This window comes from Sus scrofa, chromosome 2 (assembly GCF_000003025.6).
Source record: "Sus scrofa isolate TJ Tabasco breed Duroc chromosome 2, Sscrofa11.1, whole genome shotgun sequence".
Taxonomy (NCBI): Eukaryota; Metazoa; Chordata; class Mammalia; order Artiodactyla; family Suidae; genus Sus; species Sus scrofa.
The window spans coordinates 113,907,072-113,931,936 of record NC_010444.4 but is presented as its reverse complement, the minus strand read 5'-3'; the positions used below and the strand labels follow the sequence as shown (position 1 = coordinate 113,931,936).

The 24,865-nt window shown below is 35.4% G+C and overlaps 1 protein-coding gene across 8 annotated transcripts in view; it reads right to left on the bottom strand.

The window, feature by feature from the left end:
• The window catches only part of FER (FER tyrosine kinase), a 433,188-nt gene that overhangs the window by 275,371 nt on the left and 132,952 nt on the right, over positions 1–24,865 (bottom strand). For 7 of the 8 annotated variants that reach the window (XR_002341846.1, XM_005661571.3, XM_021084609.1 and 4 more), the window contains one exon: positions 17,308–17,497. Coding sequence is in view for 7 of the 8 variants with exons in the window: in XM_005661571.3 (XP_005661628.3) it covers positions 17,308–17,497 (190 nt within the window). In the remaining variant the exon portion in view is untranslated. Of the gene's footprint in view, positions 1–17,025; positions 17,195–17,307; positions 17,498–24,865 lie in introns of those variants that run through there. The other variant, XM_021084610.1, reaches the window with a different exon arrangement.

The following is a 24,865-nucleotide window of genomic DNA, read 5'->3' as shown; positions in this document are numbered from 1 at the left end:
TGCCTATGGTCATGTCTTTAACAGCATAGAGAAGATCTGAACTAAGTTCTCTCTGACTACAACTCTGTTGGCTTAGTAAATAGAATTTAAACTACAGTGCCAGAAATTTTTGAGTTTGAATATGCCACTCTGATTCTGATCAAATTCCTTAATCTTTAAGCATCAACATTCTTATCTGAAAGGCAGGAATCACTCCTTCCTTGCAGGCTTGTTTGCTAGTAATAATATTTTATGTCTGGTAAACACTTCCTTTCTTTTGGCAATTCTTCTTAAATAACATATTAGAGCAATCTAACATATGAAGCTTTATGTGGCCCAAGGTTAATGAATCAAACTCACTGTCTCTCAAAGAATAACGATTTAGGAAATTTTAAATTTTAAATTGTAATAGAATCCAAAAAAATTGTTTAGAAAATTCCTCCCTCCAAAATGGAACATTTTATATAATAGTGCGATTTTCAGCACTCAAACTATTTATCTTTAAAATACATAGAGTGATAATACAGAGTCAACAAAAAAAATCCATAAAGTGAAATTAAGAATGATCAATGAGAAATCAGTAAGACATAAGTACAATTTATCATGAAAATTTCAAACAAAATTAGGATTAATTTTGTTTAATCTTACCGAAATACAAGCTTTGAATAATTATGTGGGAGTTATGTTTTCACAGATTATTTTAAATACAAATTTAAATATAAAATATTTCCAATAATTTTCAAAGAAAAAATACAGGTCTTCAACAATTTTTAACAATCAGCTAATTTACCAGAAATCCTTTTAATCTTACAGGTCCACCTTCACACAAAAATAGAATACCTTCATGCAATTGAAAACTCTTTTCAGGGAATAAATTATCCATTGCATATTGTAACTGAAACTGAGAAAAATGTAATTGAGAGAATTAGAAGTACATCCAGTTTATCCATTCCTCTAGGTCTAGATTATATTTTGGGATGAAATCAATCTATAGACAGCTGCATTCTTAGGTCTCCATGGACTGATTTTGGTGTGATGGCCTCTACTTCCACTGAGGGATTCTAGATTCTGAAAGAGATGGCCTTATGAATCTCCCAGCATTAACTACAATGATACTGTCAAGGGCACTGTCACTGCAAAAGTCAGTGTTAAAGCCTGCAGTGAGAAATTCTATTAGAGCTAAATACAATAAAAAGCTTTGCTTCCCCTGCAATGTGACACACTTTCTTTTATCGAACAGTAACTATGACATGACTTTATCTCCATTTTCATTTTGGCCTTTGGGATGCTTAGAGACAAAAATAGTAGTGCTACCCTAACTGTCCATGCTATGATCTACATAGTCTTCCTCTAGTCTTGATATCCTGTCATAACCTCCATTTCCCCCAGTTCTTATTTCATTTTCTACTTATATTTTGCTGGATTTAGTTATCACTAGCTATCTCAAATACTCTGAGGACTAAGGTAGTAATGAATGAATGAGTGCATGAACACAAGTACATAAACTAGTAAATATGAACGCTATACAACAAAGAGCCTTGCAGTGCAAAGATTACAAAATTCCCAGAACTAACAGTCTTTTCACTGAACAACTGAAAACAAAACCTAATGATCTATTTTTGGTGACATCATGCATTCTTCAATCTTCAGAGCCCCAGAAATGGTCATTCTACCAGGCTGCCTTCCTTAGAAATGAAATAGCTGAAGCTTAAAATATCAGCTCTTTTTCACTTCCTAACAATCACTTGAAGAACTATTAAGGAAAAATGGAAAGACACAGGAAGATTCCCTTTGTTCTTTGGTTTTTAGCATTCTAATCCCAAATCACTTTGTACAGCCGCTCAGCAAGAAGTCAAGCTGTTTCTGATTTTCTTACTTTGGGAGACACGAAAGAGGCAACAGCCCTAAAAATTATCCAAGAAGCCCATAAGGAATGGCAGACAAAACTTAAACTAGGCTTTCATATTCCTATGGAAAGCAGAAGACCAGAATTTGTTCATAGTTTGGCTAGTCCATGTTTGTTTTACTCCTCCTACACCAAATTTCTTAGGTACCTACACAATTATTCTGTCATCTGAAAAGCATGGTGTGTATTTCAAAATAGAACTAATTATGATTTAATTTCCCAGCACAATTATCAAATTATAATAAGCAACCACTAAATTAAAATAAGACCTCTAAATTGTATGCTGTCATCAAATACTAGAAAGTACAAAGGCACTTTCTCCTAGTGAGCTAAATAACTAGTGAAAGGTCAGAATTAACATGCTTGAATAACATATCTATATCATTAGATATTCTTTGAAAGAAAAAAACGGGAAAACTCATGGGTTTTCACTATTATGAAAAAAGGCTTGCAAAGAACTTTTCTGATTAAACAGATTTTTAATACACTAAAACAAATATACACATAAAATGATATAAAATGATCACTGCATCATATTAGGAAACACCACCTGATCAAAATGTAGGATCCCAGGTCCGATAATTTTTATTACTTTTAAATTCAGGAATTCAATTCTTGAAAACATGATCAAATGTGAAATTAATTACACTTCCAGAAAAAATGTATATATTATATCATTCACAGAGGAAGGATGAAAAAGGATCTTAAGAATTTTCATGATAATTTGAATTTCATCTTATGACATCCAACCATAAATGAACATGATGGAGTTATCTAACCGTTTCTGCCAGTAATACACCTGCAGACTTATTATTGGAGACTAACAAGTTGCAAAGACTAAGAATATTTTATAACTAATAAAAATGGAAAAAAGCCTCACAATATTGAAAACTACAGATATCTGTAACAATTAAATGCTGCTAATATAAGCTATATAAAAAACACATGGCATAATTAATAGCAGATTGAAGTATCTATATGAATAATGGAAGTCTATACTGATCCATACCCTCTACCAATACGCTACAATAAATTACACAACACATTTCTGTTTGGGGGAACTAATTTTTCAGAACAGCCATTTTTGTTTGGGAGTAAACATCAAATTTTCCATTTTATTTTTTGTTATTAAATACCACTCAATAAAAACCTTTGGGGATTGATAACTTAATTTGGTATTAATCAAATAATTAGATAGAAACAAATTTTCTTAAAATATTATAATTTAGCTCTTTACCTAGAACTTGAAAATATAAGATGAAGTTTACTAAGCATCTGAACCACAAACTGTATCCATATATTTGATATTTTTGAAAAACAGAGCGAAAATTTGGATACCCTTAAGATAGTTTGGTTCAATAAATATTTTTATTTTATTTTAAATTCATGCACTCTCCTCTGCCATCTCCTTTTTCCCAGTACCTTTCTATTCTTAAATTTACCTGCCTCTTAATTCTGTACTTTGTTTTCTTCCTGTTCTTTACCTTCCATCTTCTTCACCTCCCTTTACTTATCCTCTTCATTCCCTGACTTGTTTCTCTTCCTTCTGTCCTCCCCTCACTATCTCTCTCTTTTATCCTTCTTCTTGATTCTTCCTTAATGGCCTTAGGAACAAAGTACTAGGAGGGGAGAAATAGTTCCCTCCAAAACCAAACTTTAATTAGGACAGCCTAATTTATCCCTAGCCAAAAACCAAAAAAGTCCTTTGTGGAATAAGAACAATGTTTCAGGAGTTCTTGTGGTGGTGCAGCAGAAACGAATCCAACTAAGAACCATGAGGTTTCGGGTTTGATCCCCGCCTCACTTAGTGGGTTAAGGATCCGGTATTGCTGTGAGCTGTGATGTAGGTCTCAGATGTGGCTCAGATCTGGCATTGCTGTGGCTCTGGCGTAGGCTGGCAGCTATAGCTCCGATCAGACCCCTAATCTGGGAACCTCCATATGCTGTGGGTGTGGCCCTAAAAAGACAAAAACGACAAAAAAAAAAAAAAAAAAAAGTTTCAGCTCCATAAAGTCTGTGACGGTGGGGACAAGAACCATTCAAGCTGCCAGAGTTTCAGAAAGTGGCTATCTGGAATATCTAAGATTCTAGTCACTGAGATTAATGGAACTTCTCAAAACACTACTCTATCTTTTTCTAACTAACCTGATCCCATGTGACCAATCCTGTTCTTAGTCCTTTGGTCAATGACATCTGAAACCAGTCAGCTTTCACCCTTCCCAAGTTGCCTGCCTACCCCACATCCTCCTTGCTCATGCGAAGCCCACGTTTCCTGCTGTTGCCCTCTATCATTCCTGGCCATACCACAGAAAAAGAAGTCAAGTCTTCTTTCCAAAATTTCAAGACCATTTCCTTTAACTTGCTCCTCAATTCTAATTTGTTTTCCCACATCTCTCAATCTACACTACTTCTGAAAAGGAAAGGGCCAGCCTTAGACAAAATTGTGAAATAGACTAAATTCATCTTCAGCAATCTCTGATTTCCCTTCTAATGACACATTCACTCACTAGCCCACCTATGTGTATTAGTACTGCCATTCAAAGTCTCTTTTCACAGACTTACACTACCCACTTTCAGGGTAATTGCCACTGTCTTTAGCTCCCCAAGCTCCTGACTTGAGGTATATATTATTATCTCACAATGCTTAATATGCTTTCACAAGAAGCATTAAGATTTAAAAGAGCTCTTTAAGACATCCTTTGCTCAATAGTCCTCAAAATTTTTTCAATCCCAAGAGACCTGAAGGATGCAACACTTTCTCAGCAAGCATTATAGTTAATATTTATGGTTTGCATGGTTTGTTAGTAAAAGAGAAAGGAAGGGAGAAATGTAATCCATGGAAGAAGAATAATATGGAAAGAGAGTTAGTGACAGAGAGTAGTTTAAAAAGCCCTTCCTCATGCCAAATAATTCTGAAAAGATAGGCATAAACACAGAGACACAAACTAACAAGTACACACACACACACACACAGAGTGATGCATGCCTTCATTTTGGTCATATGTCTAATTAGAACAAAATTTTTTCTGAAATTTTAAATTGAAGTACAAAATGTATTCAGCAAAATGTGCAAGTCAAAAGTATAAAGATTATGAACTTTCAGATTGAAAAGATCCCAGTAACAAGAATACAGATCAAAAGACAAGTCATTTCTGCATTCCCCACATCCGTGTGTGCCCCTTTCAGTCACTCTTCCACCTCACCCAGGGCAACCACTATCCTCACTTTTAATATCATTGATTACTTTTACCTATTTTTGAACTCTATATAAATGGAATCACAGAATATGTGACATCTGGTATCTTTCACTCAATATTATGTTTTTAAGTTTCATTCATACTGATGTACATAGGTGTAAACTGTTCATTCTCATTACTGCAGAAAATTCCACTGGGAACATGTTCCACAACTTATCTATTCTACTGTTGATTGACATTTGGCAGTTCTAGTTTCAGTCTATTATGAATAGTGTTCCTGTGTATATTCTTGTCAATGTCTTTTGGGGAGCATATATATTCATTTCTGTTAGGTCTACACCTAGGAATGTATGTACTGGGTCACAAGGTGTGCACAAACCCGTTTGTTGATAATGTCAACTTGTGTTTCTAAAGTGGCTGCAGTGGTTAAGATGTTTTTGAGGACAGTGCATCCTGGCCCCACTAACATGACACAGCACACCAAGTTTCTGATCATGCCTATCTGTAAGTGGTGAAAATGCTTGCCAAGGCTAGTTTTCTGCAACCTTTCTTTCCATCAGTTTTAGAAGGAAGTTAGTACTTTCTAAAACATATCATAGAATTATTTATCCCCTCTACATTAACTGAGTAGGTGTTTGTTTGTTTGTTTGGTGCTTATATACCACCGAACATGTAGACAACAAGTCAAACATGTGACTAAAAATTAGAATCTAAACACTGATGATTTCTTTCCCTCAGGTATGTTGAAGAAAATTTACTGAGCACCAACTCTTTGCCAGGTATTCATTAAGGATCAGAAGCTTTATACAGAATTATAAGAGATGAAGTACTTAGAATAGAAGCATAATGAAGCCTGGGCATTTTCACTCTCAATGCTATAATCTACTTGCCTCTCAGACACTCTCTTTCATTTGTTGAGATTTTTGCAAGTGGTTGCACTTTCATCATAGTGTAACCACTAGCATTATTATGAATGATTCTTATACTCAAGGCCTCGAAGTTCCCTGGATGTCTTCATCTTCAACAGTGGTCATCTATGCTCAATTTCAGCACTGCATTCCACCGTTATAAGTTGGAACCTACCAATCAGAACTGCTTCACTTGTGAAATTTCAGATCACACTTAACAGCTTCTTAGAAACCTCTCATTACCTTATTCCAACTACACTTGTTCTTAAACTAGATTAAAACTGATCCGTCCCTGAATGACCCCAGATTTTTCTCCCAGTCTTTCATCCACTACATCCTCCTTTCTTTTTCTGCTGTTTCCTCTCTAAGGACATACATGGTAGTTATGACCAGCATCCATTCTAACTGGTCTGAGTCTATGACAGAAGTCAGACAATATAAGAAAAGCCTTAGGCAGGCCATTTAGAGAAAGTGGTGTTTAGCCTAGATGTTATAAGCAGCCATTGTTGTGGGAGTCAATACAACCAGATTTGTCCTCATTTGAAATTTTTAAAGATTACTTCAGCTACAGCATGGCAAACAGGTGAAAGCAGACCCCTATGAATAGTAACAGAAGAGTTAAAGAACTCATTATTTTCTAACTACATTTCTTAATCATTATTTTCGTTACTTGTGGGTTTGAAAATTTTTCCTATCTTTATTAAAGAATTTATTATTTATTATGAATTATTTATTATGAATTTCTTAAGTTCTTTGTCCACCTTTAATTGATGCATTACCTTTTTATTTTATTTTATTTTATTTTTACTTTATTTTTTGTCTTTTTGCCTTTTTTAGGACTGCTCCCGAGGCCCATGGAGATTCCCAGGCTAGGGGTCTAATTGGAGCTGCAGCCTCCAGCCTATACCAGAGCCACAGCAGCACAAGATCCAAGCCGCATCTGTGACCTACACCACAGCTCACGGCAACACTGAATCCTTAACCCACTAAGCAAGGCCAGGGATCGAACCTACAACATCATGGTTCCTAGTCAGATTCGTTAACCACTGCGCCACGATGGGAACTCCTACATTTTATTTTTATTTTATTTATTTATTTTTATTTATTTATTTATTTATTTTTGCCTTTTAGGGCCGCACATGGGCATATGAAATTCCTGGGCTAGGGGTCGAATCCAAGCTTCAGCTGCCATCCTACACCACAGCCACAGCAATGTGGGATCTGAGCCGTGCCTGCGACCTACACCACAGCTCATGGCAACGCTGGATCTTTAACCCACTGAGTAAGCCCAGGGATGGAACCCCATCCTCATGAATACTAGTAAGGTTCATAACCCACTGAGCCACAATGAGAACTCCCAAGATGTATTACTTTTTTATAAACCAATTAGATTATTTAATCTACATATTTTAAAACATTAATCCCTCATCATATTTGCATCACATTTTAGTTCCAGTTTTTACTCTGCAATTTAATTTGGCTTTTTTTTCTGACACAGAAAAATGTCCATTTATATTTTCTTTAGGCATTTTGTGGCTTTATTTTTCTATATTTGAGTAAAATACATGAAATTTATTTTTCACATGGCATGAGCTTAAGATCTAAATTGATGTAAACTGAGTAATCTTTTAAAATTGTTTTCCTTAAAATAGTCTTATACTCTTATATTAAGACTATATATATAGGCTTCTTTGAACTGAGTAGTTTTGTCTATTAATCTATCTGAATAGTCTTGTTTCTTAACTATGCTATTTTAAATAATGTAACCTTCTGGTTGTTCAAATATTATGTTTCTAATATTATCAGTATGATAGCATGCACTCAAGTATCAAAATGAAGGCAGATAAAAGGATCTGAATTTGTTTATATTCTCTTCTCTTATAGCCCCTTGTAACTTCTACCACATAGTTAAATACGTAGGAGAAAAGTGATTCCCTCAGATTCAGTTGTTTCTCCTTCCAAGGATTAAATGATTTTTAAGCAATTCTGAGAACTTATCTGGAAGAATTAGCCTCTACTATAAAAGATCTCTAGATATATTCTGTCAGAGAAAATCTTTCTTTAGTCTAAGATCTTATCATCTGGGATATGCAAACTAAACAATGATTTTAAAAATTAACAGTTAAGTCTTAAATAGTAATACTAAGAAATAATTTTCTGCAGAATGCTATAATAAAAGATAAAAATTATTAGGATTTAAAATTCTTTCATGAGGTATCAAATGAAGCAATAAATCATAATATTCACATATACTCTTTATTAAATATTTAAATTAAATTATAGAAGTTAATATTTCTTAAAAATAATTGTCAAAATCTAAGACAAAAGACACTGGAGATAAAAATATATTAACCTTTCACTACATGAAAGGTCAACCATCTACTTACAATTTAAATCAAAAGATAACATATTCACACATAAATTTTGAGACAAATCCTATTCAGTTTAACAGGAGAATTAGCAAATAAATTATAGAGGCTGAAACAACTTTTTTGAGGCTGAAGGAAATTAGATTATTTTTAAAATTTTAAAGGAATGTCCTGCACATGTTATGCAGTGGCTATACAACAAGTAGTTACTTCTGATTGATTTATCCATAATGGGTACAAAAAAAACAAAAACAAAACTATATTATGGGAGAAAAGGAAGAATTGTATTCATTTATCAATAGAATTTTTTGCAATTTTATTATTCACAATTTTATAATTCACAAATTAGCCATGTATCTAGAACATTTTTCTTCTTCCAATTATTAAATTTCTCCTATCTTTTCAAACAATGTATCTGTATTCAACTACAATATAATAGTCCACAGTTGTTTTGTAATTTTGTCTTTTTTAGGGCTGCACTTGCGACATATGGAAGTTCTCAGACTGGGGTTTGAATCGGAGCTGCAGCTGCTGGCCTATACCATAGCCACAGCACCACAGCCACAGCAACTGAGCCGAGTCTGATACCTACACCAGAGCTCACAGCAACATCAGATCCTTAACCCACTAAGCGAGTCCAGGGATCGAGCCTGCATCCTCATGGATACTAGCCAGTATTTGCCAAGCCATGATGGAAATTGCTTTTTTTTTTAATTTTTAATGAATGTCAGCTAATACTATGCCTATCAGTTAAGTAAAAAGTTAATTCCCCCCCAAAAAAAAAGTCCACAAGAAGAAAATCTAATTAGTGTGTGGATAGTAATAAAATCTCTGTTAAGGAATTAAAATGCTATATTACATTTAACCTTTTTATGTGAATTTGCATGAGTCACTTAATTTCTCTGCTTTCATTTTTCATTTTTATCGGGATTCCAGGATTCCTAATTTCCTTGGACACAAAGATATGGAGGTCATCAATTGATGTTTAAATCATGACAGGAGGAAAAATAGCCCACAGATACAAGATTACAAAGAAAAGAAAAGGCTTGAAGGCCAGAGGCTGAAGGCTATAGCCTGAAGAATACTAATGATCAATTTCATCAGAGCACTTAACTCTGATGTTTTCTTGTTAATCAATTATTTATTGCACTTTCTGCCTGCTGAATGTAGATTTTATGAGTGCAGAGACTTTATACTCCAGGATGTCTCCAGCCACGGCACACAACAGATAATCACATAAGTTGGCTAACTGTGTTCACTAAGAAGGCAGAGGAGGGAAGAGGAGAAAACAGGGCCAAGGATACAAGAAACAGAAGAGGAAAAATGAAACAGAGAGGAGAGAGAAAAGACACAAATCCAGATCCCTATTAAGCATTGTCCCAACTATGTCCGGGGCTCCGTAATGTGCCTTTGCCTTTGCATTCATGCATTTAATCCTGACTACCACCCTATAAGGTGCATATGACTAACCACATTTTACAGATGAAGAAACTGAGGTTTGTCTTTTATAGCGATGGTAATTATCAAAGAAATGATGATTTAATGTACATGCTTATTTCCTGCTAGTCTTTATTCCTTAGTCTTGATATTATTTTTCATTAGGCATAAATCTTTTCTGTTAAAAATGTATCTCAGGGAGTTCCCGCTGTGCTGCAGCAGGAACGAACCCAACTAGTATCCATGAGGATGTGGGTTGGATCCCGGGCATTGCTCAGTTGGTTAAGGGTCCGATGTTGCCGTGAGCTGTGCTGTAGGTCACAGAAACAGCTCGGATTTGGCATTGCTGTGGCTGTCACGTAGGCTGAGAGCAGTAGCTCCAATTCGACCCCTAGCCTGAGAATTTCCATATGCCACAGGTGTGGCCCTAAAAAAAAAAAAAAAAAAAAAAAAAGTATCCATTAATTTTTATATGACAGATAAGCATGTTTGTGACTCCATCTCCTATTACTCTGGCTCACTCTGCTCTAGCCACAGTGGCTTACTTGTTTTTCCTCCAACACAAGAAGTAGGCTCTTGCTTTAGGGACTTTTACCTGCTTTTCCCACTGCCTGGAATTTTCTCATACCAGGCAGTCACATCATTTGCTCCCTTAGTTCTTTCAGATCTCTGAATAAATGCCACCTTATCAGTGAAGCCTTATTTGACCACCATCTATATGAAATTACCTCCCAGCACCCTTTCTCACTCTTCTTGTTTTATTTTTCTTCAAAGAAATTGCCACTGCCTGACATATCTATCTAATTATTTATTGTCTGCCTTCTCCAGTTAGACTGAAAGGTCCATCAGGACAGGAAAAAATGGTTATTTTGTTCACTACGCCCCCTCAGAACTTAAAATGCAACTTGATACCTAACATTCGGCAAGCAGTTTGTTAATAAGTAACAAAAAAGAAGTAACTAAAAGTCACTATTACAAAATAATATCTAAAATACATTAAGTAATAAAATATGGAGTTCCCGTTTGGCTCAGTGGAAACAAATCCAACTAGGAACCATGAGGTTGCAGGTTCAATCCTTGGCCTTGCTCAGTGGGTTAAGGATCCGGTGTGGCCATGAGCTGTGGTGTAGGTCGCAGATGCATCTCAGATCTGGTGTTGCTGTGGCTCTGGTGTAGGCTGGCAGGTGTAGCTCCCTCCAATTAGACCCCTAGCCTGGGAATCTCCATATGCCATGGGTGCAGTTCTAAAAAGACAAAAGACAAAAGACAAAGTAAAATAAAATACATTAAGTAAGAAAGTTCATGAAGAACAACATGATTTTATGCATTACCATTTGTGTCAAAAGAGCAGAAAGCATATAATATAAATTTATGGTTTATTTACATGCAGTGCTTCTGGAAGGTTATCTTTGAGGTAGAGAACTAGGGATGAAGGAAAGAATGCACGGACCCCTGCTCATGTATATGCATTACAAATTTATAGAAATTAAACAAGGTGTTGCCTCAAAAATAAGAAATATAAAAGATAATTATGTAGAAAAATCTACAATTTATACTTAAGAACTCAATGAGTATTCACAAATTAATTTACATGTGAATTAAAGTACATTATTAGAAAAAACTGAAATAGAATCTCATGTTTTAACAGCATTTCATAATATCAAAATACACATTCATTTCCTCCTTTTATGGAAAAGAAAGTGTTTCTTTTCCATAAAGTAACCTGACAATAGTTACACAGCAGAAGCAGAGATCAACTCAGGTCTCCCGATTCTTTGGTACTTTTCTCAGTGTATTTGATGGTCAGACTTGGAATTAATATTTATCTTATGTATTTTGGAGTTCCTGTTGTGGCACAGCAGAAATGAATCCGACAAGGAACCATGAGGTTGCGGGTTCAATCCCTGGCCTCACTCAGTGGGTTAAGGATCCGGCGTTGCTATGAGCTGTGGTATAGGTTGCAGACGTGGCTCAGATCTGGTGTTGCTGTGGCCCTGGCATAAACCACAGCAACAGCTCCAATTAGACCCCTAGCCTGGGAACCTCCATATGCCACATGTGCGGCCCTAAAAAGGAAAAAAAGACAAAAAAAACAAACAAAACATTTATCTTCTGTATTTAAAGAAAGAAAATTACCTGATGATGAAAATAGATAAAGTTTCAATGATGTTGTCAATATGATGTCTCAACTGGTATCATTCCAGTTGTGTGTCTAGCTATAAAATTGAAAATATATTGAATACTACGGTATAATGAATTACCATTAAGTCATATAGTGACAGACAATATTTAGTCAAAAAAACTGATATTTTGTTGGTTGTAAGTGTAACAAAACATGATTTTATTGATAGTGCTGTTCAGTTAGGCAGAACTCAATACACTATGCAGAGAAGATAAATATATGTTGTATATTAGTCTAGCAAAAGGGCTTTACAATGTGCAATTTCAGAAACATCAAAGTAAAGGCAATTATCCTATAGGAGAGCTAAACATATTTAAAAAGCAGTAACACATTCAATGGTGCCATCAATTCTAGATATATCTGACATATAAGGGAGATTCTTTTAACAAAAACTTAATATATGTGACCTAAACCACAAGCTGTTACAAATGATATAACTAGATAATTCTTGAATTAAGAGGAAATCCAATTCCTCAATTCAACAGATACTGGTTGAAAACTTACTATGTTTTTACAACTAGACAGCTAAAAACAAATATGTGATGTTTTTGAATGGAGAGACAGGGAAAGGGTGAGAGAGATGGAAAAAAGTCAGGCAATGTTCACTTGGGGACTAGAAAATTCTGGTATTTCTATCTTTATCCAAAGGCAGCCAACAAGGAGTTTACCCTCCTAATTGGCTCCAGAAAGAAGCATATTCTTCTGCCCTGCAGAACTAGAATTGAAAAATTAGAAAAAATAATTCTTGGGTTTATAGAGCATTTAAACAATTCAAAATGCCTTCAGAATTAGTAACACATTTAATCTATCAGTAACTCAATTAGTTAAGAAAGCATTCATCTTTCAATTCATTATTTCCCAAAATACAGTTTCCATTGCTTGGTAGTCCCTTTAGGACACTCTTTAAAAAGGGATTGGGCCCGTATGTCCAAAGACACTGCATTGTGCACTATAGTTTTCCTCTTGGGCATTTGCTACAAAAAGATTACAAAATTTCACCAAGCAATACAACCGTTCCTTTTGCCTTAACCCAGCATATCCCAAATTCTAGAACTTGTTTCTCCTTGGAATACTTCAAGGCCACCAAATACTCTTGATTTTCTACTAGCTCGCTGGTCATTCCTTCTTAGTCTCTCCATGATTCTCCCACCCAGACCCCCCACTAACTTGCAGTGCCCCAGAGTTCAGTCCTTGTTTCTCTTTTCTTCTCTATCCTCTTTCACCTGGTGACCTTCCCCATGTCAAATAATCTTTTTTTGCCTTTTTTTTTTTTTAAGGGCCACAGCTGTGGCGTATGAAGGTTTCCAGGCTAGGGGTCAAATCAGAGCTGTAGCTGCCAGCCTGCACCACAGCCACAGCAATGTGGGATCCGAGCCACATCTGCAACCTACACCACAGCTCTCAGCAACGCCAGATCCTTAACCCACTGAGCGAGGCCGGCAATCAAACCTGTGTTCTCATGGATACTAGTCGGTTTCTCAACGCACTGAGCCACAATGGAAACTCCTATAGTCAAAGAATTTTAAATATTATTTGATGCCTACAGCTCTCAAATTTATTACTTCTGTCCTGACTACCTGGAGTTGGGCTACTCAAATTTCTACACTGACTGGTTCTTCTGGAAAGACAAACTGAAGTCTTGCTCTTCCTCATCAAAGTGCTTTGTGTTTAGTCTTCTCCGTCACTTGGAACAAATTTTATTCCTCTAGTGCTCTTGCTAAAAACCCTAACGTTGTCTTCTAACTCATATCGCACATTCAATCCACAGGAAATCGCATAGGCTCAACCTTCAAAACAAATCCAGAAGCTAGACACTTCTGATACCATCCTTGCTCAAACTGTCATCTTGTATCACCTGGATTACGGTAACAACCTCATTCTTCCATCCTTATTAACCTTAAGTGTATTTTCAACACAGTGATCCATTTGAATCAAAAGTGAGAGCATGTCAATCTTCTTGTAGCCTTCCAACCCAATGGCCTCCCATTTCATCAGAGAAAAGCTGTAACTTTTAATTATGTTCTACAGGTCCTGAGACCTGCTCTCTACTACTTCTCTAATCTCATTCACTATCCTCTCACCTTCCCCTCTACTCAGGCCTCCTTACTGTACTTGAGACATGCCTCTGTCTTACAGTCATTGCAACAAGGGCACCCTCTGACTAGAATGGTCTTCCCCCTACTCAGTGGCTTAATAGCTCCCCATTTCAAGTCTTTTTTCAACTGCTATTTTCTCAATGATGCTTATCTTTATTTGCATTTAAAATTGTTTACCAACCTCTGACCTTCTAGAACTTGCTTTGTTTCACACCCTGACATTTAGCATCTTCTAACATAATATATAATGTATTTACTTATGAACTGCCACTCACCACAGAATGTAACCTCTAAAAGAAATGTTTTCATTAGTTTTATTCACTGATATGTCACAAGCCTCTAGAAATGTCCTTGACACATGTAGGTGTTCTAAATTAATAGATGGACCTTAATTCTCACTGAATTACATAGTTGAAATAAAAAACAAACATCTAAGAACCTGACTACAATCCTAACCCTGATTACACACCTGAATCACCTTGCAATTTTTATAAGAACACAAAATCCATGGCCCATCTCAGTGGTATAGTTTTAAGGGCATTCTTCCACAGAAGCATTCATCGCTGAAGAGTCTGTGTTTGGGTTAACACTGCCATTAATTAGGATCATGTAGAATAGTTAATACTTACTCTTAAATAATATTTAGGTCAGGTTGTCACTACTTTCCATGATATCATAGTTTAATTTTCAGTTCTCCCAATTCTTCCAATATTCAACTAAATTCCACTTGTTGAAATTTTACACCATGTATGAGAATGGAATTTATAAAGACAAAATACCAGTGGGGCTGCTTATGTTACAGTCAAGCTTTTCTTGTAATGTTATTTATAAAACAATATTTAAATAGTCATTTGGGGAAAAATCATTTATAGTTTTAATATTTTGACTGTGTTGAATAAATTGAAAAGCAATATTCTAATTATTTACTGAAAGATTGAATTATGCAAAAATTTCACTGATATATGTGGGAGTATTAAGTTTTAAGAGCTACATATTGCAGATATTTCTACTTGTTTTCTAAAACACACTGTAAATCTCATTAATTGGTATCACTTTGGGGAATACTGTATTTCATTTATAAAATGTTACTTTATTAAACTAGGTATAGCATTCCTTTATAAGTTTCTTAGAGACTTACTAAAGGCATTGCCTTAATGAACAGATAAGATGTACAGGAAGAATGGCATTTCAATTATTTAAAATAAACTGGATAGGAGTTCTCGTAGTGGCACAGCAGAAATTAATCCAACTAGGGACCATGAGGTTATGGGTTCAATCCCTGGCTTCACTCAGTGAGTTAAGAATCTGATGTTGTTGGGAGCTGTGGTGTAGGTCACAGATGTGGCTCAGATCTGGCATTGCTGTGGCTCTGGTATAGGCCAGCAACAACAGCTCCGATTAGACCCCTAGCCTGGGAACCTCCATGTGCTGCAGCTGCAGCCCTAAAAAGACAAAAAAAGACAAAACAAACAAACAAACAAAAACAAAAACAAAAACGCATACAACCGAATGTTCCCTATTAACAATAGCCAAGACCTGGAAACAACCTAAACGTCCATTGACAGATGAACAGATAAAGAAAATACGGTACATATTACTCAGCCATTAAAAAGAATGAAATAATGCCATTTACAACAACAAGGATGGACCCAGAGATTATCACACTAAGCAAAGTAAGTCAGAAAGAAGACAAATACCATATGATATCATGTATATGTGGAATCTTAAATGTGACACAAATCAACAAGTCTACAAAACAAAAACAGATTAATAGATAGAACAGACTTGTGGTTGTCAAGGGAAGGATATGGGGGAGGGAAGGACTGGGAGTTTTGGATTATCAGATGTAAATTATTACACATAGGAAGATAATCAATAAGGTCCTACTGTATAGCACAGGAAACTATATTCAAAGTCTTGTGATAGACCATAATGCAAAATAATATGAAAAAGAATATACATATGTATAACTAACTGAGTCACTTTGCTGTAGAGAAGAAATTAAACATTGTAAATCAACTAATTTTAATAATTTTTTAAAAAATCATAAAGCAATAAAATTAATCTAGGTCTACATGGTAAGAAGATTATTATCTGGTAGGACAGTAAAGGATACCAAAGAACTATAACTGATAATTCACAATGTAATATATAGATCACTATGGCTCAATTAGTAACAAAAACAGCAACAACCACAAAAATTTAAAGACTTCATATTCAGTTCCAGATCAATTGGAAATTGGAAATTTCGAATGCAGTCATTTTTTCCTATGGAGACATGTGAATCCATTTAACAACCAAATTGTACTATTTAGAACCACATAAACTAAAAATTACTAAAATATCACCTAAAGTATCATGAACTATACCAGTTCTATTTATGAACTGTATACTGTTACCCATACGAAAAGCCAAGGATACTGCTCAGACTTTTTCAACCTTGGCACCATTAATATTTTGGGTTAAATAATTTTTTTATTGGGAATTTAAGGAGAGGGGCTGTAATATGTACTATATGATATTTAGAAGAATCAATGGCCTCTACCCAAGAGAAACTAATAGCATCCACCAGCTGTGAAAATCAAACAATGTCCGGAGACATTGCCTAATGTTCCCTGGGGCAAAATTCCCCCTTGGTGAAAACCACCAACATAAGATGAAGGAAGGAAGGAAGGAAGGGGAAGAGAGAAAGTATTTATACTAGGCATTCTTAAATAGTTAATAAAACTACATAAAATAAAGGTGAACTTCTACGAGGTAGATTTAAATGTGTTTATTGCAGTTTAAAGATATTTATAAAGAAAAATCTTTTTTTAAACAAAATCAATCTTTTATATTGTAAAAACAATAAACACATCATCCATCTCAGATAAATTCTACTGCTCTTAATAAGAAAAAAAATTAGTATCTTTCTCCTTATTTCTTATTTCTAGCTTAAGAATAACACCCTACCTTCCTGCTGTCTCCCAGGAATAAAAACAATGGCAGTCTGTTTTCAGTTTTGAAGGCAAGAGAAGAGCTTTTTCCTCTGACTCTACAGGTGGTTCCTGAAAGTGCTCTCCAGGTGACCTGAGGTGACTGACAAGTCTATTTTGCATTTACAAACAAGTTTAATAGGACCTGCATATTAACAAGAGTAATAATTTGTTATAGCAACCAGAATTAATTTTTGTATCACTTATTACCTACATACTACTCTTTCAAGTTTCTGATTTGATTACCCTCTGGCTTACCATAGACGTAACTGATCGTGCGTCTTCTTCATAATTTACTACTGGAGGTGGCTCCTTCCCATCATTTTCTTGTACTTTTTGCTCTAGCAATTCTTTCTGTGCTGTAAACTTTGCCTCAGTGCACCTCAGCTGCTGGACTGACTGTTTCAGCTCTTCGAGTGTCTGTTTTTGGCTTAGCAGAAGTACAATACTAAAAGAGAACATATTTAATATAAATTATTTCAACTTCAAGAAATGAAGACTCCAAAGCGAACAATATCTGTACATTATGCTCGTAATTTCTTTCATTTTCCTCTTTAGAAGAGTCAGTCCTTCAGAATCATAAGACTTATGAAACTAAACAGATTTTGAGTCATCACAGGAGTTATTAAATGTGAGCATTAACTAAATGGAAGGAAATGTTTGGAAGCAAAAACCAAATTCAAGATGCATTCAAATATATTATGATCTATGGCATTCATTTTATTTTACAGCTAAAGCAGTACAGGCATTTAGGTCCAGAAGTATAGAGCCTAAAACGAATTAATATGGCTGAAGTAGAACCTTAATTTATTTCAGATCTCAAATGGAACACAGCTAAAGTCAGATCTGTGCCTAGAGTAAAAAAAAAAAAAAAAATCAAATCAAAGTGACAGCTTGGAATCAAGCTATGTGCATACTGAGAGGGGTGTGTGTTTAGAGTTGGGCAAGGTTTTCTGATGAGGACTGAGGGAATGAGTATAAGTCTCCAAATTTTTCTGAGACCACTATTATAAAGACAGTAGACTTCCTCATCCATCCTTTCCAGAACCACATAGGCCATTGTGACTTTTTAGCCCCTGAAGGCTTCCCCTAATGAAAAGTTCAAATTAATTCACCTACATTAAAGCCACAAGAAAACAAGTGGTGGTGGGAAATACCTCTGGAAACTCTGTCATACACAGTATATTAAAATCTCAAAGAACTATGCCATGCACTGAGGAAAGTAAGTTAGTAATATGTAAGGGACAATAGATTATAAATCAGGGAAAGCTTCAGAGCTGGAGAATAAGGTCAGAAAATGTTCTCTCTCTCTCTTTTTTTTTTTTTTTTTTTTTTTTTTTTGGTATTTTTAGGGCCGCACCTGCAGCATATGCTGCCCTATTCCACAGCCACAGCAATGCCAGATCCGAGCCGCATCTACAACCTACAACACAGGTCACTGCAATGCCGGATCCTTAACCCACTGAGAGAGGCCAGAGATAGAACCCGCAACCCTAGTCGGATTCATTTCCCCTGCGCCAAGATGGGAACACCGATGTTACCTTCTTAAATTACAACTTTTAAGGGTCAATATAAGCTGAATAAGTAATCATAGACAAAAGAAACACACACTAAGATTTGTTTATAAATATGTTGCTGATCAATATTTTAAAAACTAAATTCCAATCAAATTGATCAGAGTGCAGCCTCAGTGAATGCGACACAGAAAGCTGTTAATCTCAGTCATGTTGTGACAAGTTTCAGGTGAGTATCTTAACAAAAAAAGAACACAGGTAGATAACTGAGTGAAATTTGGGAAAATATAACTAACGAGTAATTCTATTTACAAAAGAGACCTAGCAATATTCAGACAAACCACTCTAACCTGTAGAGTTCATGGCAAATGCAATGGAGAGGGATACGCCATCCTGTCAGAGCTCGTTAATTAATACTTTCCAAGTAAAATCAACATGGCATAGTGGACATGGTGTAATTATACTGAATTAGCACAGGTTCGACCTCATGACAATCACTTTGCTTTTCTCATCATCTTCAGTTTTATCAGTGGAAAATTTGATAATAACAACAATAATACTTATTTTCAGGCTTGTTTTGACAGTTCAGTGAGATACTATTTGAAAAATCATTAGCACAATGCCTACCATTAAGTAATAATTCAGTAAATAGCAATTGTCACTTACATCGTCATCATTCATCAAACTGTGACCTGTGTTCGATGCGTGTTTTTTTGTTTGTTTGTTTTGGGTTTTTTTTGTTTTGTTTTGTTTTGTTTTGTTTTGCTTTTTAGGGCCTCACCTGCAGCATATGGAGATTCCCAGGCTAGGGGTCAAATCGGAGCTATAGCTGCCAGCCTACGCCACAGCCACAGCAACGCAGGATCCAAGCCGTGTCTATGACCTACACCACAGCTCACGGCAACACCAGATCTTTAACCCACTGAGTGAGGCCAGGGATTGAACCCACGACCTCACAGTTCCTAGTCAGATTCATTTCCGCTGCACCACAACAGGAACTCTGGTGACCTGTGTTCTAAATCCACACAGAATTCCTGATAAATTCATGTTGGTTTGTTTACTAGGTGTTAAGTGCTTTTTCACAACAAATTGGTTTTAATTTTATTTTTCAATGAATCTCTACAGAGAGAGCTGATCTTTGAAACAATCACTTTTGTGAACATAAATCAGTAAGGACCAGTTGCTGGTAAAGATTACACCCAAAGGAACCCAAAGCTTCCTGAAGGTTCTTTCTTTGCATTTCCTAGCTACCAAAAGACTCACAACAACGAAAACAGCAGAAGAAACAATTTTAAATGCAAAAGGTAAATCAGCAAAAAAAAAAAAAAAAAAAAAAAAAAAAAAAAAAAAAATCAAATATATCTGCAATGTCAGTCCAAAAAAAAGGTGAATGATTTCACATGCATGGACAAAACCAATAAGAAAGTATACCTGAAAATAATAATACTCTAAAACCATTACTGTTACCAGTAGTAGTCTTTTACAAACAAACTTTATGAAGACCAATGTGGAAAAAAAAAAAAAGCAATAATAATAATAAAGAATGAAAATCCACTTTTCAAAAATAAAAATGAAATGACAAATATAGTGCAAAAAGTAAATACTAAGTGAATACCTGGAAAAAATTTTAAATGCATTTAAAGAAGTAAAAAACATATTTTATTGTATCATCAGCTATGATAGGCTGAATAACAATCCTTCAAAGATGACCACATCCTTATCCCAGAACATGTGACTAACAAATGTTAAATGACATTTGGAGTTAAATGACAAATAGGAGTTTTCAGGTATGATTAATTTCAAGACAATGAGATGGATTATCAAAGTGAGCCTAGTGTAGTTAATTATAAGTATCTGATAAGAAGGAAGCAAGAGGGACAATGTCAGACAATGCAATGCAACTATGGAAAAAGAAGAAAAGGCAATGTGATGTGGGGCCAAAAGCCAAGAAATGAGGACAGAGTCTAGAAGCTGGAAAAAGCAAGAAAGCAGATTCTCTCCAAGAGCCTCCAGAAGAAATTATCCCTATCTACACAGTGGCTTTAGGCCCATTAGAGTCACAACATCTCATTTCCAAAGTGTAAGAGAATAAATCTGTGTTGTTTTAAGTTAACAAGTTTTTGGCAACTTGTTACAAAAGGAAGAGGAAATCAAAACAAATCCTAATGGAGATCATACCCATTTCTGGTTCATTTTAAATGCTGAACTAGAAGAGCTGTACTGTTGGGCAGTAGCCAGTAACAACTAAAACCACAGACTTAAGAGAAAAAAAATTAAATAAATTTAGAAACACTATGGATCCAGGAAAAAATGTGAGTTAAATAAGGATGTGAATAAATTTGTTTTAGCAACATTAAATACTAAACAAAGAACACTAAACCATTTTAAAGAAAGTTAAAATATAAGACTTAAGTTATATATATAATATATATATATATGTATATATATATATCTTTAGAGAAAGAGCTCTAGTTTTAAGCACGATTTCACATGGTGTTTACACTCTCTATGTATTACTATTACTTCACCTTTATTTTACCCTGGATAATAAATAGCATCTTTCGGGAATTCCCCTCTCGGTTCAGCGGAAACGAATTCGACTAGGAACCATGAGGTTGCAGGTTCGATCCCTGACCTCGCTCAGTGGGTTAAGGATCCGGCGTTGCCGTGAGCTGTGGTGTAGGTTGGTGGCTATAGCTCCAATTAGACCTCTAGCCTGGGAACCTCCATATGCCATCAGTGTGGCCCTCAAAAGACAAAAAAATAAATTAATTAAATTAAATAAAATAAATAGCATCTTTCAAAATGATCAACACAATGGAGAAAAGATAGTATTTTCAATAAATGGCGTAAGAATCCATGTGTAAAGAAATGAATCTAGACACTGACTTTACACCATTCATAAAACTAACTCAAAACAGATCACAGACATACATTTAAAACATCAAACTATAACACTCCTAGAGGATAACAATGGAGGAAATCTAGACAACCACAGGTATGGTGATGACTTTTTAGCTATAACGCCAAAGACACAATCCATAAAATAAATAATTAATAACCTGAATTTCCTCAAAATTAAAAAGTTCTGCTCTGCAAAACACCATGTCAAAAGAATAAGAAGATAAGCCATAGACTAGGAGAAAAGATTTACAAAAGACACATCTGATAAAGGACTGTTATCCAAAATATACAAAAATCTCTTAAATGTCAACAATAACAACAACAACAACAAAAAACCTGATTTAAAAATGGGTCAAAGACCTTAACAAACACCTCATCAAAGAAGATACAGAGATGGCAAATAATAAGCACATGAAAAAAAAAATGCCCCACATCATATGGATCAGGGAACTTCAAATTAAAAGAAAAATGACAGTATAATACATTTATGAGAATGGCCATATTCCAAAACACCAAATGCTGGTGAGGATGCAGAGCAACAAGAACTCCCACTCATTGCTGGCAGAAATACAAAATGGTACAGCCACTCTGGAAAACAGTTTGGAAGTTTCTTACAAAACTAAACATACTCTTACCATATGATCCAGCGACACACTTCTTGGTATTTACCCAAAGGAGCTGAAAACTGATGTCCACATAAAAACCCAAACAGGGATGTTTACCGCAGCTTTATTCATAACTGCCGAAACTTGAAAGTAACCAGTATGTCCTTCAGCAGATGAATGGACAAATAAACTGCAGTTCATCCAGACAATGGAATATTTTTCACTGCTCAAAAGAAATAAGCTACCAGGCCACAAAAAGACATGGAGGAAACCTACATGTACATTACTAAGTGAAAGAAGCCAATTTGAAAAGGCTATATAATGTGATTCTAACTATGTGACATTCTGTATTAAGGAAAAACTCTATGGAGATAATAAAAAGGTCATTGGCTGCCAGCAGCTGGGGATGAAGGGAGAGATGAATGTGTGAAGCATGGAAGATTTTAGTGAAAAATACTCTATATGAAACCATAACGACAGATACAGGTCATTATATATTTATTCAAACCCATAAAATATTCAATACCAGAGTAAAACCTAAAGTAAACCTTGGACCTAGGAGATTCATCAATTGTAATAAATGTAATAAGTGATGTTGATAATGGGGGAAACTATGGAATCTGTAGGAGCAGAGGTATACAGGAAATCTCTGTACCTTCCCCACAATTTTGATGTAAAACTTAAACTCCTCTAAAAATTAAGCATTAATTTTTAAAAATGATATATCACTATGCATCTATTAGAACAATTCAAATAAAAAATAGTGACAATACCAAATGCTGGTGAGGATGAGGAGAAAGTGATCACTCACTCATTGCTGGTGGGGATGTATGATGGTACAGTCACTCTTTAAAAACTAAAAATGCAATTACTATAACACTAGTAATTATACTCCTGGATATGTATCTCTGAGAAATTAAAAGTTATGTTCACACAAAAAACCTCTACATGAATGTTTGAAGCATCTTTATTTGCGACAGCCAAAAGCTGGAAACAAGCCAGATACCCTTCTGGTTTGGTATAGCTATACCAAAGGAGGAATGATCAAAGTATGGTATAGCTATACTGTCATGAGTTGAATGGTGTCCTCCAAAAAGACCTATCCAAATCCTTACCCCAAGAACCCCAGAATGTGATCTTATTTGGCAGCAGGGTTGCTGCAGATATGATTAGTTAAGATGAGGTCATACTGGAGTGGGTGGACCCTTAATACATATAACTAGTGCCCTTTTAAGAAGAAAAAAAATCTGGATACAGAGAAGAGACATACAGGCAGAACACTATATGAAGATGGAGGCAGAGATTGGAGAGATGCTCCTACAAACCAAGGAATGCCTAGAACTGCAGGCCACCAGCAAAAGCTAGTACAGAGGCATGGAAGAGATCTCACTCAAAGCCCAGAAGAAACCAGCCTGCCAACACTTTACTTCAGACTTTTGGCCTTCAGAACTGTGAGAAAATAAATGTATGTCTTTGTTTAATCTGCCCAGGTTGTGGTACTTCATTATGGCAGTCCTAGGAAACTAATATACCTATCATGGAACACTACTTAAGAGTAAAAAGGAGTCAAATATCTGCATGAATTTCCAGAGAACTATCGTAAGTATAAAAAGACAATCTCAAAAGATTATATACGGTGTGACTCTATTTACCTAACATTCTTGAAGACAAAACTATAGAAATGGAAAACATTAATTGTTGCTGGGATTTAGGAGGGGTAGGAGATAGAAGGTAGTGCAGCTATAAAAGTGCAAAATGAGGATCTTGCTGTGATGAAAATGTTCCGTATCATGACTTTATCAATGTTATTATCTAGATTATGATGTTATATTATAGTTTTACAACTCCTACCATTAGGGAGACCTGAGTATAGGATTTAGGGGATCTCTCTGTATTAATTCTTCCAACTACATGCTAATTATAATTATTTCAAAATTTAAAAATATAATTTAAAAACATGTGTCACTGCTGTTGCATCATACATCCTGTGGTAACATGAAGTTTTCATTACCTCGTAAGCCTTACATTCCTATACAATCTGTTTTGGAAACAGGTCCTTTTTTATTCTTCCTTGGGAGTTCTAAATATCTATTATGTCACATTAGCAATCAATTAGACTTTATGAGACGCTATTCTAACACCAAGAATAAAGTAAAAAAATAAATTTCATGGAGTTCTCATTGTGGCTCAGCAGTTAACAAACCCAGCTAGTATCATGAGGATTCAGGCTCAATCCCCGGCCTCGCTCAGTGGGTTAAGGATGAGGCATTGCTGTGAGCTGTGGCCTAGGTCACAGACAAGGCTCTGATCCTGCGTTGCTGTGGCTGTGGTGTAGAATGGCAGCTGCAGCTCTGATTTAGCCCCTAACCTGGGAACTGCCATCTGCCATGGGTGTGGCCCTAAAAGACAAAATTAAATTAATGGCTTTTAGTTTAGTGTTGTTGTTTTTTTAAACAATGAGATTTGAGGGAGGTATATGCCCTACTGCATAGCTCTTGGCCCAACTTTTTTAGTCAATCTATCTGATCGCGAAAACAATGAGCAACATTAGGTTCATCCAATTAATCTCACTGAGCTCTCTGTATAATGATCATTTCAAATACATTACTATCATGATTTTGTTCAATAATTACTTTTTTAAAAGTATTTCTGTGATCACTATATAACATGCTATAAAATTATTTTATATATTTATAACACCACTGAACAAGCTAGCTATATTTATTTCAACATGAAGAAAATGCATGGTTGTATAATACCAGATGCACAGGTAGCCACAAATAAATTTAAAAT